Consider the following 22,913-nt stretch of genomic DNA (forward strand, 5'->3'; position numbering starts at 1 on the left):
AAATACTATTATCGCCCCCATTCTTCAGTTAAGAAAGGCACGGAGCATAACATATTGCCCGAAGGGCGGAGCTGGGATCACTGGCACCAAGTCTACATAGGGCACTAGCTCCAGGCCTGTGCTTCGCAGGAGCCCACGCCGTTGCTTGCTTTTTGTCATAGCCCGCAGCATCCATAGTTGAAGCCTATTATATAGAATCTGCTCCTTGGTTAGTTACGATCAACTGGCCTTCTCTCATCGCTTCGCTTATCTCATCACGATCCTGTGTGACAAGCTAAAGGACACTCAGCCCACCTGTCACTCCACTTTATTTTCAGGGTCGTGGTCAACACTCACAAATGCCATGGTACGTTTCTGTGGGATCAATGGCATATCTTTACAAACGTGAAGTCATCTCCACGGGACTCAGACAGATACACGGTAGCTACATACATACAGGTGAGCACGCGCCTTGAAAACAGCGCCGCTCCACACCTGAGCCCTGGGGACGGACCTTTCCCGCTTTTGCCGGCACGACCTGCCCGGAACTTTTCCGCGGTTCCCGAGGCAGCGCGTCGGCCCCACGGCGCCGGACACACTCCGCGCAAGCTCGGGTGGTTTAGCCGGATGCCTGAAACTTCTAGCCCACGTACATGTCCTGGGAGAAACTGGCCTCAAATCCTTGCACGTTTTAAAGCACGAAGTGAGGACACCATTGTTATCTCTTGATAAGTATCATAATCAAGTGATTTCGAGAGCATTTGTTCTTCTTTTTGGTTAGGCATATCTGTGGACAGCCCACTGGAAACGCACGAGGAAGGCGGGGGCAGAAAGCGGAAGCCGCGGGGTCTTCTAAACTAGAAAGTCCCGGGAGGGAGCGGCGGGCGCTTTGCGGCAGCTCCCAGTTTGGACGCAGTCTGAGAAGCGGGCTGGGGAGAGGTATCGTCGCTGGAGCTGAGACCCGGCGGCCAGAGTCCTCAGGGATGAACCTCGAGTTGCTGGGTGAGGCGAGCTGGGCTGCGTCGTGGAGAATCCTTTCGTCCTGGAACATAGGGAATCCCGGCGGGAGGGGCTCGGGCTGCCACCCGAGGGACCTGGTCTGCGGCGCGTCTCCTGCGCCCCTGACGTGTACGTGTAGCAGCCGGAGGGGAAAGCTCAGCTTCTGCCGAAGCAGAACGCGTCGCCTCTCCCAAGGCTGCCTCCTGATAGTTGTGGAGCGACGGGGAGAGTTTGTGACTTAGTTTAAATGGCCAGGGTCACAGGCGCTGAAGTAGCGCAGAGTAGGCAGGACCAGGGTTACTGGAGAAGGAGGAATCGGAGCAAGTGAGGCGTGAGGTGAAGCTGCGAAGACTTGTCAGGGGTTTGGCCGCCTGAACGGGCCAAATGTTTGTGTAGAAACACGGGAAGCCGCGGGAGGGAACTTGGAGACCTAGTTGAAGTCCCTCTTGAACAGATGAAAACGTCTCAGAGTTGTGAGTCATTAAACAAGTAAAGGGCATCCTTGGCACTGGACTCGTTATCTCGACTTCCTATCTAAGCTCCTGAACGTCCAGGGATGGTGTGTAAAACACCGAGGTGCGACTTACAGAGGCAGCCTTTCCTCGCTCTCTTTGAGTCACTTCCTCCTGACCCTTTACCGAAGTTGTTTAAAAAGTAGGTTCTTTTTCCTAGGCTTTCATTAGGTGTTTAGCGTGGTAGCCTAGGGATAGCTGAAAATTTTCCAGAACTCCTAAGTGACTTGCTGTGTTTAATGGCTATGTTTCTCTTTAAAGAAAAAAGAAAAAAGTCCAGAAGGCTTATTTGGCTGCCCAAAAGGCTACAAAGACATTTAGGAAATGGGCTTTACCTTTAAGGAGCTTTTTCTTATGCAGGGGAATTAAGTGATATGTAAATATCCATAATGTGTGAACATAGGCAGGCATTTAAGAATCATTACCAATGATAAGAACGTTTAGAAGACGGAAGGAATATCTCTGGGGCAGGAGAACAAAGGTAATCGAGAACTGCAAGCCTGTAGAGGAGTTGGAGGTTTGAGTGGACATTTAAGGCTGGTAAGATCCTGACGGCCTGAAGTGTGAAGATACAGGGAGCAGTGCTTCCTAGGAATGTATTTGATTTGAGACGGCAGTCAGTGAGGAAGACCTAAGAATGTTCCTGCTTGGCCGGGTTGTGGGTACTGTGAATACAGAGAAGGCCAAGAGACGGGGCTGCTGCCTTCAATTCTGTGGAGTCTGTTGAATGCCCAGCTGAAAAGTTTGTGCTTTGGAAGGACGGTAGGGCAGGTCCATTGAAGGGTTTTGACCTGGGAGGCAACTCAATCTGAACTATGGAGCTATGGTTTTTAAAAAAGATTTATCTGACAACATTGTTTAGTTGGGTGTTGGAGGGTGTGGAACCATTTCAGGAGGCTAGAGTAGGTGAGTGATAAAGGTCTGAGCTAAGAAATAGAAATTGAGGAGGTAGAGTTGATAGAATTTGAGAATTGGTTGCTGCTGGTGGTGGTGGTGGTGGTGGTGGTGGTGGTGGTGGTGAAGAGAGTGGAGTGAAAAAGGATGGGAACCAGTAGTGATACTACTGATAATCGTTTTAGGACATTGGTGAAAGACAGCATTGGGGATGCTGAGTGTGGATTTGGGGTTCGGGCGAGGTTTGGATTTATGAAAGAGTTGTTATCCTCCCACAGGTGAGCTAATGGAAACCTTGTGAGTAGATGACCAAGGGAGAAAGTGGGGCGGGCGGAAAAGAAAACTGCTCAGGATAGAATCTTGGACAATTAATTATATTTAAGGAATAAGAGGAAGAATAAATGATAATACATTGACTAACAGTTATATAGTACTTACTATGAGTATGAGCTGGGCATATTTTTGAGTGCTTTCCACATATTTATCCATGGAGAGGGAGGAAGAATATGCAGGTTGGTGTGGTGTCTTCTGTAGAAGCCGACGGTGGAGTAGTTGAGGCTGAAAGCTGAGAGAGAAAGGCTGCTCTGTTAAGTCCGTGGGCAGCTTGGCGCCCTCAGCAACTGGAGCGGAAGCCAGATAACAGTGATTTTAGGAAGGTGTGGGAGACAAAATGGAAGGAAAGGGTTGACCTTTATTTTTAAAAACTAAAGCAGAGTCATGGGAAAGGTGGTTTTTAATTATATAGAAGATTCATGAGCGTGAAACTTAGGAAGGTTAGACAATTTAAAAGAAGGCTGGGTCCAAAAAGATAAATCTCTGTGGAAATGGTTGAGTTTTAAAGTGGGAACGTCAGTGATTGCAGAGGAAAAAGGAGAAAGGAATAGAAGTGTGACTGTGCGTACATACTAAAGGATATGTGGCCAGATAAAGGAAATGAATGATAATACATTCTTAATACGGACACTCAAAGTACTAATTTTACTTCTGCAACCACTTTCTGCCCTTGCTGTGTTTCAGGCTGTATGCACTGGCGATACCAAGTTAAATAAGAGTTTTTCAAACTTATTTTTCCTGTAACTCAGAATACAAATACATTTTTAATCAAAACCCATTATATATACATACACACATAAGTTTCTCAAATTATACTTAGTCCTTGTTATACTAAGTGTTTTCTGATATCTTCTAATGTAATCACTAAATTGATTTATCCATTTATAGTGGATTAGGTCCTTTTTTTTGAAAAACATTGAAATAAGATACAGCCTTTGCCCTGGATAAATACTTAGAGCTAGGAGGAGAGAAACATAAATAACTGTGTAATATGGAACCATATGAATGAGTGCATTATGGGAATCCAGCTGAAAGAGCAATGCTGCTTTGTTGGGGTTGGCAGTAGAATTTGGGGATGATTTTACAGAGGAAGTGCCGTTTAACCCAGACGGTTAAAGATGGAGTAGGAGTTTTCCAGAGGGACAAGTTGGAGAGGCAGTGACCAGTGTAAAGTGCATAGGGGCAAGTGTTCTGAGGGCATGAACGTGTGTGGTATGTTCAGGATATGGTTAGTAGTCCACAGTGGTGCTCAGGGCAGGTTATGTGAGGTGCTGATGGGGAGTTAGCCAAAGATAAATTGGAAAATACTGGTTGAGGTCAGATTGAAAATGCTCTTTAAAATTATACTTACAAGTTTAGTGTATTGTTTAGCAAGGAGATTTTTTAGCAGGTAGGTGACATCATGAGATCTGGGGTTTAGACAGTTGGCTGTGGCAGCTTTGTGAAGGGTTGATGAGTGAGGCAAGACTGGAGCCTAGGAAATGTAGCAATTACGGTAGTGATGGCATTGGATGGGGTGGTGGATCCTTTATCTAGATACCTGCAAGTTGCATTTCTCTAAAAGAAATTCCACCAACGGTGTCATCACTTGTTAGATTGAGGAAACAGAATGGAAACTGATACTCTGGATCTAACTGTTACAATAGGGAGGAATTGGTTGGCAAGTAGAAAATAAATAATAGGACGATTGGGAGAAAAGGTCCATAAAGTTGAGAGGTCATGATACTCAAGTCTGTAAGAAGGGGGATGTTCAGCTATTTAGAGAATAGACATGACCTCGTGTCATGAGACTGGGAGGCAGAAGGCCTGAAAGCTAAAAGGTTGTTTGGAGAAAGGATCCTAATAGGAAAAAAAGGAGGAGGCACTTGAAGAAACTAATGTGATTGCACTGCAAGCAATCTAAACTCAGATTCTGAAAAGGCATGCAGTGAGTCCTCAGTGTCCTTGATGGGTTCTGTGATTTTAAGCAAAAGTATAACGAAACCAACTTTATCATGGGCTAATTGATACAAACCAGTTAAATTCCTACAGCAGCTCATCAACGTTATAATGAAATGGCGTTGAATGAAATGGTAAGGACACGCTGCACAAAGAAGGGCACACAGCAGAAGGTGACCATGTGAGGGTGGCACAGGCTTTGAAGAGTAGTGTCAGGAAACCTAATGTGATTGGAGGCCAAGATTGTCAAAAAGAGGCAACTAGAAAGGGTTTAACATTACGTGGAATGTGAAGAGGCAAGAAGTTTTCTGCTTGGTTGGACTGGATGGTATAATTCCAAAAGTATTCAGGCAACACTCAACAGATACCTGGTGTGCCTATTATCAGCTTTATAGGCAAAGGGAAATTGGAATGCTTAACTTTTCTTTGCCTTCTCTGGAGAAATGGATGATTTTTTGGAACAAATAAAGTAAACATTAGTTGTTGCCAAGATAAGCCCTCAGTGGGTAGAGAGTTTAGGGAAGTCACTTAACTCAATTCTCTTGGTTGAATTACATTTCTTGGCCCTGAGGGAGCTTACATAGCCCTGAGAATAACTTGGTCAGCTTTGAGATTTGGGAGAAAAAGGAAGACTAGCTGAAAGAATAGGAGATGGACAAATTCTGACTCTCAATAAAGGGAAGGTGTATTTTGCAAATCATAGACTGGTAACCTAGAGGTCAAATTTGGGCAAGATTGTATGTTTTCTGGGTCAGGCCCCAATTTTGCCAGTTTTTAACTGTGTGAACTTGGGAAGTGACTTAACCTTTAAGCCCACCTTTTTTCATCTGTGCGTGGATTGAGTGAGATAACATAAAGATGGATTTAGTGCAGAGTCTGACACATAAGCATTAAATACGCTGTAGCTGCTAAAGATAAATGCAGGTTTGAGCACTTCAAACAATGGTGAGCCAGTGGGATTTTAAGCCTGGAAAGCTCGTTTAGGTTCTTTAATTTCATGCTTTTTAAATTAACAAATATAATACTTATCACAATAGTGGACACAATACAAATATGCATGCAGAAAAATTATCTTTCTCCCTTTCTCCAAATGATAAATGTCTAGTGATAACTGTCTAGAGTTTATCCTTTTGTACCGTTTTTCTTGCTCATATGCATTTAAACATAGGTGTTGTAAGGGCTTTGTTTTTGTTTTTCTTCAGATATAGAAGTTTTTTATATACATTATTATTTACAACTTTCTTTTTATTTTAATTTTTTATTGGGGAACAGTGTGTTTCTCCAGGTCCCAACAGCTCCAAGTCGTCTTTCAATCTAGTTGTGGAGGGCGCAGCTCAGCTCCAAGTCCAGTCGCCGTTTTCAATCTTTAGTTGCAGGGGGCACAGCCCACCATCCCATGCGGGCATTGAACACGCAACCTTGTTTTGAAGAGCTCACACTCTAACCAACTGACACATCTGGCCGCCCCTCCAGAAGCTCAACGGCAGCTCGTTGTCTTCAATCTACCCTCTTTCACTGAAAATAAGACCTAGCCGGACAGTCAGCTCTAATGCGTCTTTTGGAGCAAAAATTGATATAAGACCCGGTCTTATTCATACTTACTGTCTTTTCTTTTTGGTTGTTTCCTTTCCTTGTTGATGTATAAGCATGCTTTACGATATAGATTTCAACTCTTATCGGTCATCTGCATTGCACATTTTTTTCTAAATCTTGACTGTATATGCAAAATGTTAATTTTCATGTAATCAAATAGATTTTTCTTTTGCTTTTCCTCACTTGGTTTAGGTTTTATCCACCCTAGATTATGCGCGTAGTCTCCTAGATTTTCTTCTAAGATTTTTTTTTTAAAAACATTAATTTACCTGAAACTCATTTTTATACATGATGAGAAATTGTAACTTTTTTCTTTCACATGGATAGTAGGTTGTCTTTGTTGTATGTGTTGGCTTTATAAAAACTTAATCCCTGTATAATAAATTTCCCACTAAATTGAAATGCCACCATTATCATGTATCAGTGATATTTGCAGTACATTTAGAAAAAAAATGTGCTTTTGGCTTTAATCCATATGGAATTGCATAAAATGTATTGATTTTTGGAGAAAGTCATTAAGCTTTCCCATTCCAGAATGTAGATTGTCTTTTCATTTGTTTAAATTTTATGGCCTTAACTAAAATGTTGTAGTTTTCTTCCTACGTATCCTGTGTCTTCCTTTTTAACTGCCTTTTTTTGTTAAGGAGGGCTCAGCTCACAGTGGCCTATGCGGGGATTGAACCAGCAACGCTGGTGTTATCAGCACCACGCTCTAACCACCTGACTTAACTGGCCGCCCCTTCTCTATTACCTTTTTTCCTTACATATGGCCTTGAGCTCCCATAACCCTGCTTGACAACATTCTTGCAAAAGGCCCTTGAACCAAAGTGTCCCTAACTAGCTTAGTCTTTTTTGTATGTCACTTTCTCTTTATGCCCCTTTAAACTTCTTTATTAACTAGGATGACCCTCAAAAAAAAGAAGAAAACAAAAAACACCAAAACATAAAACAAAAATACAGAATCAGGTAATCTGTGTTGAGGGGTAATCATACATTAAAGTGGTCCCTGGATTTTGGATTCTCTCAATCTTATATATGACTTTCCCTTCTCCCAACACAGCAAGTCACACTGTTTCTTCCTGAGTACTTTATATGTTTAGGTTGTTGGGTTTTTTTGTTGTTTTTTTAATTTTTAAATAAATAACTCCTTTTTGTTTGTTTCTCAACTATGAATATAGATCTATGCTGTTAATTTGGAAAGATGTATAGAATATATTGTTGAAAAAGCAAGTCACATAATAAGTGTAGTATTTTATTTAAAAAACAAATTAAACCATAAACATATAGAAATACATAAGCATATAGAAATATATGGAAGTTTTTACCTGGGTACTCACCAAGGTGGGTTGCAGGGAGGAAACTATCATTTTTTAATTATACATTATTATATGTATTCAGTAACTTTAAAAAGATTTTTTTCGAAGAAAAACCTATTTGATCTAGTTTCAGCATTTCATTCTTTCATAATTGAATGTTATCAGCTAGTACTATAAGTCTGGTGCACAATTAGGTAAATCAAGGAAAATACCCTTTTGGGCAATTATTTATCTTGAGTTTCATCTTTCTTTTAGATTTCTTAACTGTAGGGCCTGTATTTTTTTTTTTTTTTTTGGGGGGGTAAGTTTTAATGTTTTCACTCTATAGTTTTCTATTAGTTTTTATAAAGGACAAATTGTAATAAAGTGGTTTCAAGACTTTTTTAAAGCAGTAGACTCCTTTTTTAAATTAAATCTTACTTAGATGCCCTATACATAAAACAACTTTCTTGGACCTGTAGACTTCAGAGTATAGTTTAAAAATCATTGTAATAAAGTCTTTAGAAGTAAATACTGACAAAGGTGACGCTGCTGCTGAAATTAAACTTCTGACAAGATGGCAGGCTCATCATAGCATCATCTGGGGCTGAAATGTTTATTACTACTAATGGATAAATACCAAATTTAATGTAGGAGAAGCATTCAGGGATGCTTGTACCAAAATGTTGTTTGCTTAAGAAATTAATATGAAGAATTGTGTGTTTAACTAACCACCAGATTATGTTATAGCCTAAATGCTATTATTAGTAAGGGGAATAATCACTACTGGTTCACTGCTGTTACTAAAGTTTTTAGAGAATAGTTGGGACTTAAGATAATTTGACTAATTTTATTTTTAAAAGTTTGTTATTTAAAAATAACCATAATAATTCTATTACATGTTTATATAAATTAACATTTTTATGAAAAATAACTATTTTCTAAAAGAAAAATATTTAGTGAGAAGAATGACACTATTTTACAAATCTCTGTAATGTTTGCCTAAATCGAAGTTGGCAGAATTCTCACATCTGCTTCTGCATTCACTCTGTTGTGATATCACAGGTCGTACAGCCTCAGGAGAACTCCTATATAACTTAAGAGATAATGAGAGTAAAAAGGCAAGTACCATCTTGGTGTGATAATGAAAATAGGTGTGACCTTCGAGTCCCTGAAAGGGCTCAGTTCAACAGGCACACTTTGCAGACCACTGCTTACACCACTCATGAGCTGTGAGATCCCTGGGATGTTGCACATGTTCCATCAACTCTCTTTCTTTGCTTTGTTGCAGAGTCCTTTGGGCAGAATTATCCAGAGGTAAGAGGATAGTATTGTTGTGATTTTAGGAACATGGTAACTCACTAGCTTTTGTGTTAGAGTGGAAATGTGTTTTGATCCTTTTTTTTTTTTTTTTTTTGACAACAGAAACATTAAATGTGATGATACATCTTTTGCTATAATATGGAACTAAATGTTTAATTTTGAGCAGGGGCGGAAATAGGCAATATTGGCTGGAAATGCCACCATAATGTTATATATCTTATAGTTCATTTACCTTTAAATTAAATAAAGACCTTGAAGGCTCACAAACAGTACCATCACCTGTACATAGATTGTGTGCTTTTCTAGTTTTGGTCAATGTTTTTAGATAGTAATAATCAGTATGTATGCTGTAAGTGTGCTTTACATTTTTAAATGTAAAAATATTTTGTAATACTTGGAATATGTTTCAGTGTAGTCATTATAGTTATTTTAAATGGCTTGATATTAATATGAAATTACTTGACTTTCCTAATGTTACACATGTAGGCTGTTCCAGGGTTTTTGTTTTAAATTATTTTTTCTTGGGATAAGTTCCCAAAACTATGATTACTGGGTGGATAAGAAGACTCTTTTAATGAATCTTATTATATTTTGCCTAATTGCCTTTGAGAGTGTGTGTACAAAGTTATAGTGGTAATATATGGGAGTGATCCCATCTATTTCCAAAAATTCTATTTTTACAAATATTTCTTCATTTTGTCTAGTTTAATGGGTGTAAGAACACACACAGAGATTGTTTTGTACATAATTTAAATTCAAGAGAAGTGTCATAGGTGGTAGAGAACCTTTAAAAAATAATCTGGATACTTGGGTATTATTGTCTATATTCTTGTGTTCGTTTTAATTTTTAGGAAGCTGATGGAACTTTGGATTGTATCAGCATGGCCCTGACTTGCACCTTTAACAGGTGGGGCACACTGCTTGCAGTTGGCTGCAATGATGGCCGAATTGTCATCTGGGATTTCTTGACAAGAGGCATTGCTAAAATAATCAGTGCACACATCCATCCAGTCTGCTCTTTATGGTAAGGAATTTTAATATTAATATGTTTAATATGAATTAAATTGGGATGGTGATTGTGTAATTGCCAATCTCATTGTAGATATTTTAGTATTTGGAGTTTGAAGTATTCAGCCATTAGTAATATAATTGCTCATAGCTTATGTAGAACTTGGATCCATGCTGTGCTTGAATCTCCTTTGTGATGAGAAATTCAGTGTATACTCTGGGTCTATGTCAGACTATGTCTGAGAATATTTCAATACTGAAAAGAGATATTTACATATCGTAGCCATAGTGATATCTTGGATAATGATCTTTCGTTTAAAATAAAAAATCTTGTTAGGAGAGAAGCTTGAAAGTCATCTAGTCCTGCCTTGTGCAGGTTCTTGAATTCCATCCATTTTAGTTATCACACACATGTCCATTCCTTCATTGAGCTTTCTGTGTTACTAAGGCTTTCTATCAAATACGCATGTATTGATCTGAACTCTGGTTATATATATATTCCCATCGATTTCTTTCTTACTATCTGAGAATATTTACTTCAGAAAATCTTATTTTGGGGCAGCACTTCTTTGAAATGAACTTGGGGCCAAAAAAAGCACCTAATCAGATCTAGATTTATTAAGCTGTAGCATACTTCCTTTGTCTAGATAGAAGCATCCACTGGATTATAAAGTACTGGATTGGGAAGAGGCCTGAATCCCAGTCTAGGTTTGGCCATTAATGAATTTTAATGCATTGGTGGCTTTGGCCAAAACCTTTCTCTAATATGCAAAATTAGAGCACCAGCCTGGATGATCTCTTAGGTCCCTTCTTGCTCCTTTGCACTTAGTTTTTTTTATTGTTATGCTTTTGCAATAAAGATTTAAACAGATACATATATTTTTAGCAGCTTTATTAAGATATATATAATTCATATACTATAAAATTCACGCAGCTAAAGTGTACAATTCACTGTTTTTTATGCATTCACAAAGTTGTATAGCTATCATCACAATCTAATTTTAGAACTCCTACCTATTAAAATATGCATATATTTTTATTATAAAATACTATATAATCATTTACAAAATTATGGAAAATAACACATAGTAGAAAGAACTAATATCTCCCATAGTTCCATTACGTAGATATTACTACTATAAAAATTTTGATGTTTCTATATATTAAAAAGCAGACTTTGTAATTGTGCTGTATTCTGTTTTTTTTTTCTTCCCTAACACTGACCAGACATTTTCCGGCTTGCATAGGCTTTAAAAACTTTCTTATGGCTATATATCTTCTGACAGATAAACCACAATTTGCTTAACCATTTTTGTTTTGTTTCTCTTCTACATAATCCTTAGTGAATGTCTTTGTGCATAAAGTTTTTCTCTCGTATATTTATTTATTCATTGAAACATTGAATGTAAATTATATTTCGGGTTCTGTAGGCATTGGGCACACACAACAAAGCAAGGAGAACTTCTTGATTAGAAGGAGGAGGTGTATATGCGTACAGGTGCATGTACTGGAGCTTCATAGGTCCTGTACAAGAACTGTATTTGCGATTTAGTGGAATATACATATATATACACACACACATAAATATATATGTAGGTATATATACACACATATATATATATATTTACATATATATGTGTGTATGTATATATGTGTGTGTATATATATATATCTGGGGGTGCCAAAAGAATGTATACAAGTGGACACTTTGGTCAACGTTGCTCAAGCAGTAGTTCACCGTAATCAGAAGTGTCTGGACGCTGATGGTAACCACTTTGAGCACCTCTTGTAATTGCAGAAGTCAAACGTGACTTGTATTCATTTTTTGTTATTGGTATATAGTGAGTATTACAATTTTAATACAGTTTTTTCCTTTCTTAAAATGTGTGTATATTTTTTTGGCACTATATATACATACACACATACACATATATGTATATATATAGTATTGCATAGTATATAGGCATCATAATTATTTAACTGTCCCCTAACTTATGGTATATATAAATATAGTTATACATTATAATTAATAGTTACATGCATTTTGTGGGGTTTTTAAAATTCAGCCTCCTTTGGAGTATAACTTTATTATTTTATTTGTTGTGTAATATTTGAACATAAAGTTTCACCAAGAGAAGATTTGGGTAGGCATGATAGCTGTCTTAACTATTAAAGAGCTAACATGTACAAGACAGAAAAATTGGCGCAAGGCGTAGAAGCAGGACTAGTAGGTAATAGGGAAACAAATGTTAGCTTAGTATAAAGGAGAACTCCCAAGCAAAGGTGCCCAGGGATGGATGACTGCCCAGGAAAGAATATATCAGTGATATTGTCCCTGCTTGGGCTTGCTGCCCTCTTCTTGGGGTGCTACAGAAGGAATTCAACACTGGATGGAGGCCATAGGTAGAACTAAATGATCTTTAAGATTCTAAGACATACTATAAGTAAAGACCCATCTGTCTTTTGGAAAGAAATAAAATTGTCAGATGTGAGAAGGTATGATAATCTCTAATTCTTGAGCTTATGGAATTTGGAATTGAAGGATTACTATTTTTAATGGGAGAACCCCTCTTAGTTTTTATCTCAGTTTATAATTTAATTCTTAAAATTAGATTTGCTTCTAATACAACAGAAATACAATCATGCTGTGAAAGCAAAAGATACTATAGTATAGAAGTGTTTAAAGAAAAAAAATGGAATTATAGCTAACATTCAGTTTTGTAGTAAAATTGTGATAAAAAGCTTATAAAAACAGCAACGAAAGCAGTCCCTTGTTTCTTCCCACTGCCAATATTGTCTCATTCTTAGTGTGCATCCATTTTTTTGTTTCTTTTGATACTTAGTTTCATATTTCTAAATAACATGTATGTCACTTTTTCTTGGTTTGTGAATTTCAGAAATTATCCATGGATTTCCTGTTACAGTATTTGAGTTTTAGCTCACCCTCTTGACCTCCCATCATCCACTGAAATTGGGTGGTCTGCTGACATTTTGTTGTGAAACCTCAAGTTACAGCATCTGTAGGCCTCTTTTTTAGGTATACATTCTCTAAAGGATCCTCTACTTGCCTTTCTTAGGGGTAAGCTTGACTGCAAGTGTTCTAGACCTGGTGGAAGAGAAGCACCAGTCCTTTTGTGTGCAGACTTGAATTTAATCACTGCATATGCACTTCCTCATTTTACCGCTGCCTTCCTCTGTCCCTCTAGTCCTGAGTCTGAGAACACATTTATCTTGTCTCTGACACAAATAATTGCTAATTTTTTTTTTTTCATTGGTGAACTGTGTTTCTCCAGGGCCCATCAGCTCCAAGTCATTGTTCTTCAATCTAGTTGTGGAGGGCACAGTTCAGCTCCAAGTCCAGTTGCCGTTTTCAATTTTAGTTGCAGGGGACGTAGCCCACCATCCCATGCGGGAATTGAACCAACAACCCTGTCGTTCAGAGCTTGCGCTCTACCAGTTGAGCCATCCAGCTGCTGTTCCTAATATTTTTTGAGTACTCACTATGTGCCAGGCACTGGGTTAAGAATTTTGTATATATGAATTTTAATTCTCTCAATAGTCTGTGGGTAGATACTATTGTTATTCCCATGTTATAGGTGAGGAAATTGAAGCTTGGAAAAGTTATATAACTTGTTGAAGATCAAACTGTTAGAAGGTGGTAATGTCTAGGCCTCAGCATAAATCTGACCCATGAGCCTGCATTTTTAACCATGGAGGTCTGTCGGCTGCTGAGTTCCTCAATAGCAACTCCTCTTTGTTGCAAAATTTGGATAAATACTGGTTTGGGATTTCTTTTTTTGTTTCTTCTTCTGTTTTTCATTTCTCTGTTTTCTTTTTCCTGCCTTCATGTGGATTTCTTGAACATTTTTTAGAACTCCATGTTGATTTATCTATAGTATTTTAGGGGGTATTTCTTTGTATAGCTTGTTAGTGGTTATTAGGTATTACATTGTATATACATAACTTATCACAGTCTACTGGTGTTGACATTTTACCAATTCAAGTGAAGCCTAGAAACCTTACCTCTCTTTACTCTCTCTGGTTTATAAATGTAATTGTCACAAATATTTCTTCTGTATACACTGAGACTCACATAAGACAGTATTGTAACTTTTGCTTCATATGACAAAACTCAAGAAGAGAAAACAGTCTGTATTATTTACAGATATTTGAAGTCTCTCCATTGTTCTTTCTTCCTGATGTTCTAAGATTTCTTCTTCTTTCATTTCCTTTCCATTTAGGGAGCTTCCTTGAGCCATTCTTTTAGGGTAGGTCTGTTGGCAACAAACGTCTTGATTTACCTCTTCCTTCCTGAATATAAAATTTGGGTTGACAGTTATATTTTTTCAGCACTTGAAAAATGTGCCATTTCCTTTTGACCTCATGGTTTCTGATGAGAAATCTGCTGTCATGTGACTGGTTCCCCGTAGATAAGGTGTCGTTTCTTGCTGCTTTCAGGATTTTTTTCTTTGTCTTTAGTTTTCAGAAGTTTGTGTATGTCTTGGAGTGGATTTCTTTGAGCTCATCCTGTTTGAGGTTTTATATCTTTTGCCAGAAATGGGAAAATTTCAGTCATTATTTCTTCAAATATTGTTAAGTCCCACTCTTTTCTCTCTCCTGCCAGGACTCTGATGATATGGATTTAATTATTCTGTTTTCCAGGTTACTGATTTTTTTTCTTCTTCACTGTCTGCTGAACTCATCTCTGAGTTTTTTTGTTTTGTTTTGTTTTGTTTTTAAAGATTTTATTGGGGAAGGGGAACAGGACTTTATTGAGGAACAGTGTGCACCTCCAGGACTTCTTTTTTTGCAAGTCAAGTTGCTGTCCTTTCAGTCTTAGTTGTGGCGGGCACAGCTCAGCTCCAGGTCCAGTTGCTGTTGTTAGTTGCAGGGGGCGCAGCCCACCATCCCTTGCGGGAGTTGAACCGGCAGCCTTGTGGTTGAGAGCCCACTGGCCCATGTGGGAATCGAACCGGCAGCCTTTGGAGTTAGGAGCATGGAGCTCTAACTGCCTGAGACACTGGGCCGGCCCTCATCTCTGAGTTTTTAATTTTAGTTATTGTATTTTTCAGTTCTAAAATTCCCATTTTAGTTTTTATTTCTTTGCTGCGACTTTCTGGATTTTTCTTTTTTAATTAAAATTTATTGGGGTAACAATGGTCAGACTTTCTAGTTTTTACATTTGTTTCAAGTATGTTTGCAATTGCTCGTTGAAACATTTTTATGCCGACTGCATTAAAAACCTTGTCAGATAATTCTAACATCTATGTCATCTCTGTTAGTATCTGTTGATTATCTTTTCTTATTTAAGTTATTTTCTTTTTCCTTCGGTTGATAGTGATTTTCAGTCGAAACTTGGGCATTTTGGGTATTGTGTTGTAAGACTGTAGCGTTTGTTTATTATTTAAATCTCCTGTTTTAGCAGGCCTCCTCTGACACTGCCGGGGAGATGGGAGGCCCCGTCTTGTTATTGGGGGGGGGGGGGGGGTTGGAAGTCCAAGTCTCTAACTGGGCTTCATGATGCCTAGTGGGGTCAGAGGTCAGGCTCCCCACTCGGCCTCCTAGGCTGATACCAGCCTGTCTGGGAAAGCTCGCAGTGCCTTGTCTTTGCTCCCCTTGTGGCCTCCACTAGTACTGTGGTGGGGGTGCTCATTAACCACCTGGTGGGTAAGAAAGTCAGGCTCCCCACTGAGCTTTGTCTGACACCAGTTAGCAGGGAAGGGTGCCTTACTATGACTGGGCAAGAGTCATAGTCTAGACTCTGTCTAGACCTTGTTGACTGAGATGGAGGTGGCGTTGCAGTTTTTTCTGTGGTGGTTGCTGGAGTAGAGTGATTATTGCCTAAATGTTTTCTGTTTGTCTGGTTTGTCCTTTCTTGGTCCTTCAGCCAGAGAAAGCAGTCTCTTCTTGAGGCTTCTGGTGTGTGTGTCTATTGCTGTTACTGTGTTACTGGCTTTTCCATCACCCTGCCTGGGACATAGGAAGCAAAAAGAACATCCAAGGAACTCACTATTATGTCATTTCTCCTGTTCTGCAGTCTCGAGCCAGTTGTCTCCTCTCTGCCTTTCAGTCTTTTGGGGTTTGTTTTATGTATAATGTCCAGGATTCTTAGCTGTACTTTGCAGGAGGAATTAATTCGTTTCTTAATTATTTTAAATAACAGATTCTGATCTTTATTATTTTGTTAATGCTGTGAAGGTGCTACTTCAGGGACAACCTCAGAAAGTTGAGATACTCCCTCCCCGCTCCCTAGGGAAAAACCTTTGTTCTTTGTGACTTCAACACTTCAGGGCTCGCTGATTGCAGACTCTTCTAACGTGTTTGAGTCTGTCCTTTCACAGAGCTACTTGTAGTGTGATCTTGAGCTATTAATATTAAGAGCTTCTGTTACTAGATACAAAAATATCATGAAAACATTCCTATTGCTTAGGAGGGAAAGCTTGGTGTGAATTTGAGTATGTGTTAAAAAAAAGAAAGAAATATTGTTGACCCAAGCAGTTAGGGCAAGATGTATGACTCATGCAATTCTTGTGCATAAGAGTGGTACTTTACCTCAGAATATAGGCTAAGTTACCCTTTTTTTCTTCTCAGCTGGAGTCGAGATGGTCATAAGCTCGTGAGTGCTTCCACTGATAACATAGTGTCACAGTGGGACGTTCTTTCAGGCGACTGCGACCAGAGGTTTCGATTCCCTTCACCCATCTTAAAAGTCCAGTATCATCCACGAGATCAGTATGTTTAATCTGAGCTATTCTTTCCTGGGGTGGGATCTAATGCTATGTGGGTTAGCTCCAGGCTCGTGACAATTTCAGGTTGAGGTTTTTGGAGGCAAATGGACACATCTCTAAACCTTCCACATAAAAAAATCTTTCTGTCCAGGTTGGCTCTACTGTATAGATTTTAAGGAGAGTATTATATAATTAAAAACTGGCTAAAATTAAGACCTTGGAAATGGGCAAAAGTAGGAAGAAGTATAATGACTGGTCCTTGATCTGGAGCTTTTCCTCCCTGACTATTTGAATTTCTTTAGTAGAGGGGAAATCATTCAATATTAAAACTGCATTTAAGAAAAAGAGCTACCCGTCATTCCATTCCCCAGACATAACATGTCTACATTTCTCTGGGTTCTCTTTTTTAGTCAAGTTCTCTTTATGTATAAAGTTTATTATGTGGTGCTTTATAGCTCACAAAGCACGAATATGCATGTTACGCATACGTATATAGGTATGTATTTTTTTACATGGTTTTAATCAGTATTTTGCTTTTTTATGTTATTTCATACATATTTTACTGGTTTGCTACATCTTTATTTGTAATGATTACATTTTATTTGTCAAGGTAGGCTCCCATAACTTTTCTCAGTTATTTCTCTATTATTAGACGTTTAGATTTTTAGGCTTGTTCACCATTTTTGCTTGGGCTGGAAGCATTGATGAGGGCAGTGGATAGTAATCAGGGAAAACGGCAAGAGAATCAGCCTTCTGATACCAAAGCAACAGCCAATGTACTATTCATATTTTTAAACAGGAACAAGGTTCTCGTGTGTCCCATGAAATCTGCTCCTGTCATGTTGACCCTTTCAGATTCCAAACATGTTGTTTTGCCAGTAGACGATGACTCCGACCTGAATGTGGTCGCCTCTTTTGATAGACGAGGGGAATATATCTATACAGGAAATGCAAAAGGCAAGGTAAGCCTAGAAGCTGGTGAAATAAGCCTCGGTCAGCCTTGCATGGGCTCATTTCATGTGCACTTGTGCGACTTCCTTTGACACTTCTTTTACCCCTGCACTGAGCATACCTCCTACCTGTGGCAAATGCAGCCTGTCTTTCTCTCATGCTTAATAATATTTTCTGTTCTTTGGATTTAGGGTGGTCAGAGAGTACGTGGCCTAGAAAAAGATGGAAGGGTTTTTATTGGATGCTACTAATAAAGAGCCATTACTAAATTATAAGATTTAAAAGTTATATTATAAAATGGAACACTGCTGATGAAAATGCCTAGTTCTGTAAATCCTGTATAATTCAGGCCAGCTTAGTCTATAGTTTTGTGGAGTAAGAAGTCAAGTTGGGTGAGCTTCAAGGTCCCTTTAAGCTTAGAGTTTGTAGTTCTGATCGGCATCTTTTTTTTTTTTTTTTTCAATCAAAACATTTATTGTACAACTGATCGTTGAAATCCTTAAGAAGAACAGGATGCTGCAGCAGCTGCCCTCTTGGGTTTAGGTGCTGTTCCTTCACGGAATCCATGCCTGAGTCTGCTGCGTACGATATTTAGCTGCCTCATCCGACCAGTCCCAGTGGTATTTCGTCTCTTAGCCTTAGCACTCCAGTTACACTTTCTCTTCCGCTTGGCAGCGTAGCCACACTTGCCACAGGTGGACTTCTGAAGGTGGTAGGCCTTAGAGCCACAGCGGCGGCATAACACATGTGTCTTATTGCGACGCTTTCCGAACGATGACGTGTCCTTCGTCATCGTGCTTCTGCTGCTGAGACTTCTAATAGGCATCTTGATGTGTGTTTTTTTTGACTGGGGCACATGGGCTAGTATAACTTCATTCCTACTTTAGAAAGTGGCAATTTTTTAAAATTGTGGTAAAAAGCATATACAATACAACATAAAATTTACCATATTAACCATTAAGTGTACAGTGGCACTAGGTATATTCAGTGTTATACAAATCACGACCACGTAGCTCTAGAAGTCTACATCTTGCAGAATTGAAACTGTGCTCATTAAACAAGAACTCCCTATTCCCTCCTTCCTGCCAGCCCCTGGCAGTCATCCTGTCTCTAAATTTGGCTACTCTAGGTGCCTCATATAAGTGGACTCACACAGTATTTGTCTTTTTCTGTCTGGTTTGTTTCACTTAGCATAATGTCCTTAAGGTTCATCTGTGTTCACCATGTGCCAGAATTTCCCTCCCTTTCAAGGCTGAATAATATTCCATTTTATGTATATACTGCATTTTGTTCATTCATCTGTTGATGAAAACTTGGGTTGCTTCCACTTTTTGATTATTGTGAATAACACTAAGCATTGCATTTTAAGAATAGATTAAGACACTTGTTTATTTGAAGAGATGAAGGGCAATGCCAGTTAATTAGGTTGAATACACGGGAATAGAGATATTTATATTTTTACCCAGTCTGCCCACTTTTAGAAACAAGCCAGATCTAATTAAGTTATCAGAATACTTACTTTTTTTTCTCTCTTTTAAACTTTAGATTTTGGTCCTAAAAACAGATTCTCAGGATCTTGTTGCTTCCTTCAGAGTAACAACTGGGACAAGCAATACCACGGCCATTAAGTCCATAGAATTTGCCCGGAAGGGGAGGTGAGACCTTATCTTTTTAGGGACAGTTTTAAAATTGAGTAGAATGCAAAAATACATTCAGATTCACAGTTTCTGTGTATATTCTACTTAAATTTTTTTAAAAGTTTACTTAAAAAATAGTTATGGGAAACTGTCAATATCTGGTTCTTAAATGCATAAAATTTACTGCATTGAACCAGCATTCAAATCTTCTTTATCTGGAAGTTATCAGGCAGTTTCTTTACAGAAAGGGTATCTGAGAGGTAGGTATGTGCCTAGAGCTAAAATGCCTGGCATGTGGTTTGTTATAATCAGAATCGATGTCGCAGAATTTACATAGTAACTGAACATATATTTTACCCACATAAAACCTATTTAGCCTTTTGTTTTCAGATGTTTTTCTGTTGGTTACCAAGCTAGAAGTAAGACAGCAACAAAAACATGAAGAGGTTGTCAGTAAGAGAGGTAACAGTCACCTTCTTTTGTATAGAAACACCCATACATGCTTAGGGGACATTCATACTCAAAGTTTTCTTTAATTAAGGAAAGTTGAGTCAGTGAAGCCTGGAGGAAGGTGAAGAAATAACTTATTTCAGACAGATTTCCAGTGTAATTATTGTAAAAAGTTGAACACTTTAAAGTGAAATGGTTTATGACCTCATTAAGAAACTATATCATGTATGAAATGGTCCAGAGAAATGAAGTATTTACTGAATGCTTGTGAATTCAGTAAGCTGGTTTGGATTTTGAAGTCTTGGATCTCAATCAAATACTGATGATAAGTTTGTTAGTTTGCACATACAGGGTTCAAGGCTACACAGGAAGTATAAAATATATTCTCACTTCAGATTAAGTTTTGCTTGGAATGTGACAAGTGGACACATAAGTATTTGAGTCTGTTACTTAGATCTTTCCTCAGTCTCTCCCCAGTTTATGGGGGTTTCATGGTACTGTTCTGAGTAACAGGCAGTGACAGAAAATGTTAACGGAAACAGATTTCTGACCTTTGGGGCTGATATTTTTCTCCTTTCTGTAGTTGCTTTTTAATTAACACAGCAGATCGAATAATTCGAGTTTATGATGGCAGAGAAATCTTAACCTGTGGAAGAGATGGAGAGCCTGAACCCATGCAGAAATTACAGGACTTGGTAAATAGGTGTGTATCACAACCTAGCAATATGTGAGTAGTTCATGACCTGGGCTCTGGTTCTAGTTCCCTTTGGGTACTTTCTTTGTCCTAAGGACCCCGTGGAAGAAATGCTGTTTCTCGGGGGATGGGGAGTACATAGTCGCAGGCTCAGCTCGGCAGCACGCCCTGTACATCTGGGAGAAGAGCATAGGCAACCTGGTGAAGATTCTCCACGGGACGCGAGGGGAGCTCCTCTTGGATGTCGCTGTGAGTAGATTAAGCGGTTGCTGTTGTTACTTACATAATACAGAACATTTGGGATCCATTCTTAGAACTCGTTTTTCTTTCCTTCATTAAATTTAGTGGCATCCTGTTCGACCCATCATAGCTTCCATTTCTAGTGGAGTGGTATCTATCTGGGCACAAAATCAAGTAGTAAGTATTTTTCTGGTTTAATTACTTTAAAACTAGATACCTTTCTTTCTATCAGAGAATTTTACAAATAGTAAGTTACAGATTACCTTATATACTTTCTTTGGTACATGATTCTTATAACCTGATTAAATAGGTTTAGTGCATCTACCTTTGCTTTATTTTGCTGAGGTGGTCTTGGGCCAAAGCCGATTTATTAGCTCTCTTTTCCAGTAAAAAAGTCTAGTGGGCTTTTAGTTACGTTTTTCTGTTTCTTATCTGACTGAGATAGATTTTCTTTTGCTTTTCTTACTTTTAGCTTAGTTTCTGTTTTACATCTTGGTTTTATTTTGAACACCTTTAAATATGTGTATAATCAGTGTATTCATAAGAAAATGTAACTCAGAGTTACATCTTAAAAAGATTGAAGATGACAGTTATTTATGAAAGAACTATAGTTAATAATAACTTGAAATGTTTAAAATAGGAAATACCTTAAGATAGTAAAACCTATAGATACCTAATTTTTATTATCCGCCAAATTTGATCTCAGAATTCTGAGTCACTTTCATGTTCAAATGTTTCATGTATATCATTAATGTCTAGATTATAGACTGTTGTTTTGTCGTATGTTTAAGTAGTAGTATATATTTTGTTTTTGTGGCCTAGGAAAATTGGAGTGCCTTTGCACCAGACTTCAAAGAGTTGGATGAAAATGTAGAGTATGAGGAAAGGGAGTCAGAGTTTGATATTGAAGATGAAGATAAGAGTGAGCCTGAGCAGACAGGTAATATTTCTCAATTGCAGATAATATTTCCCAAAGGAGAAATGATCGCTTTGTTCATTATTCATTCTTAATTTGTGTTGGAAATTTATTTCATCACTTCATCTGAAATGTCACTTTTTTCTTACGAAGGCATTGTGTAAGTTATTGCTAGGGCTCAACAGTTCTCAACATTTCACTTTGTATTTCCTGATTAATTGCAGATGGTTAAATGAGGGTTTACCTACAGCACTTAGAGCACCCACACATGCTGGGTGCTCAGCTGTGTCATGTGTTGTCACTCCTTTGTCAGTAAGGTGAAGGTAAAGAGCACGGGCTGTGGAGTCAGACTGCCTTGGGCAAAATACTTACTCTTTAAACGTGAATGTCCTCATCTGTGTAGTAATAGTGATAATAATAGAACCTGCCTTTGAGGGTTGTGGGGAATGCATAACTCCCATAAAGCATTCAGTTGTGCCTGGTGTGACACGGCTTTCAGATGTTAATTCCTGGTAGGATCGTGATCACTGCTACTGTCTCTTGTCTTCTGAACTTCTTGATAGGAAGCTCCTTGAGAATACAGATTGGTCTTTTTATCCCCATGGTGTCTAACACAGGGCTTTGTACCTAATAGAGCTTAGAGTGTGGGAATGCTCAGTCCGCCCGGTTGGCACTGCCAGTAATGAATGCCACAGACCATTGACTGTTGGGCCCCTTGATGGAAGGAATCGGGATTGGGATTGAGGTTGGTTCTTTCTAGCTTGAAAGTACTGGTCCCCATTTTGTGATACTAAATCATTTGGTGCCTCATGTTGTAGGAGGCCCAGCAGGGGTGCTGCATGTTCTGGCCTGTGTTGGTGTTACTGGATTGTTTTCCGTGAAGCCTTCCCAGACTTTCACATAAGTTGTTCCTTCTTTCATCTTAGCACGTTGCACATACCTTTACTGTAGCACTTATTGTGTTGAATTGAAATGATCCATTTATGTCTGTCTCCCCAGTTAGACTGTGAAGCTTCTACTGAAGACCTGTTCCCAGCTTTCTTGGTCATCACTCTAGACCCTGTGCTAGCACATGGTGGAAATTCAGCACACATTTGTTGAATTATTGAGTAAAACGAACTGTTTGGTTTTCCTCCTTTGTTTCTTCTGAATTTCAGTTTCTGAAAATCATCCCTCTGCTGTGTTTCTGTCCTGCAGGGGCTGATGCTGCTGAGGACGAAGAAGTGGATGTCACTAGTGTGGATCCTATTGCTGCCTTCTGTAGCAGGTGAGCTGGCAAGGGAGCCAGGCCTCGGGCTGCACCTCCTCCTCTCTGGTTTGTACTTGTCAGCTCCCCGGCTGGCCCTTCTCAGTCTCACCTATCTTAGCTCCAAGAGATTGCTGCTTTGGTGTACAAGCAGTGCCTTTCTTCTGTATAGAAAGT

General features: G+C 38.8%; 1 protein-coding gene and 1 pseudogene across 10 annotated transcripts in view; one reads left to right on the forward strand and one right to left on the reverse strand.

Annotated features, from left to right (window-relative positions):
* The first annotated feature begins 834 nt into the window (after window positions 1–834).
* The window catches only part of RBBP5 (RB binding protein 5, histone lysine methyltransferase complex subunit), a 31,753-nt gene continuing 9,674 nt past the window's right edge, over window positions 835–22,913 (forward strand). For 3 of the 10 annotated variants that reach the window (XM_074322270.1, XM_074322269.1, XM_074322273.1), the window contains exons 1-11: window positions 838–981; window positions 8,835–8,860; window positions 9,718–9,890; window positions 16,466–16,606; window positions 17,402–17,564; window positions 19,099–19,208; window positions 20,224–20,343; window positions 20,430–20,583; window positions 20,680–20,751; window positions 21,397–21,514; window positions 22,688–22,757. In XM_074322270.1, the coding sequence (XP_074178371.1) occupies window positions 963–981; window positions 8,835–8,860; window positions 9,718–9,890; window positions 16,466–16,606; window positions 17,402–17,564; window positions 19,099–19,208; window positions 20,224–20,343; window positions 20,430–20,583; window positions 20,680–20,751; window positions 21,397–21,514; window positions 22,688–22,757 (1,166 nt within the window). In that variant the 5' untranslated portion in view covers window positions 838–962. Of the gene's footprint in view, window positions 982–8,608; window positions 8,861–9,717; window positions 9,891–16,465; window positions 16,607–17,401; window positions 17,565–19,098; window positions 19,209–20,223; window positions 20,344–20,429; window positions 20,584–20,679; window positions 20,752–21,396; window positions 21,515–22,687; window positions 22,758–22,913 lie in introns of all 10 variants that reach the window. The other 7 variants (XM_019711445.2, XM_019711448.2, XM_019711447.2 and 4 more) reach the window with 4 other exon arrangements.
* On the reverse strand, window positions 17,937–18,346 carry LOC109434476 (large ribosomal subunit protein eL37; annotated as a pseudogene).

Source organism: Rhinolophus sinicus, linkage group LG17 (assembly GCF_036562045.2).
Source record: "Rhinolophus sinicus isolate RSC01 linkage group LG17, ASM3656204v1, whole genome shotgun sequence".
NCBI lineage: Eukaryota > Metazoa > Chordata > Mammalia > Chiroptera > Rhinolophidae > Rhinolophus > Rhinolophus sinicus.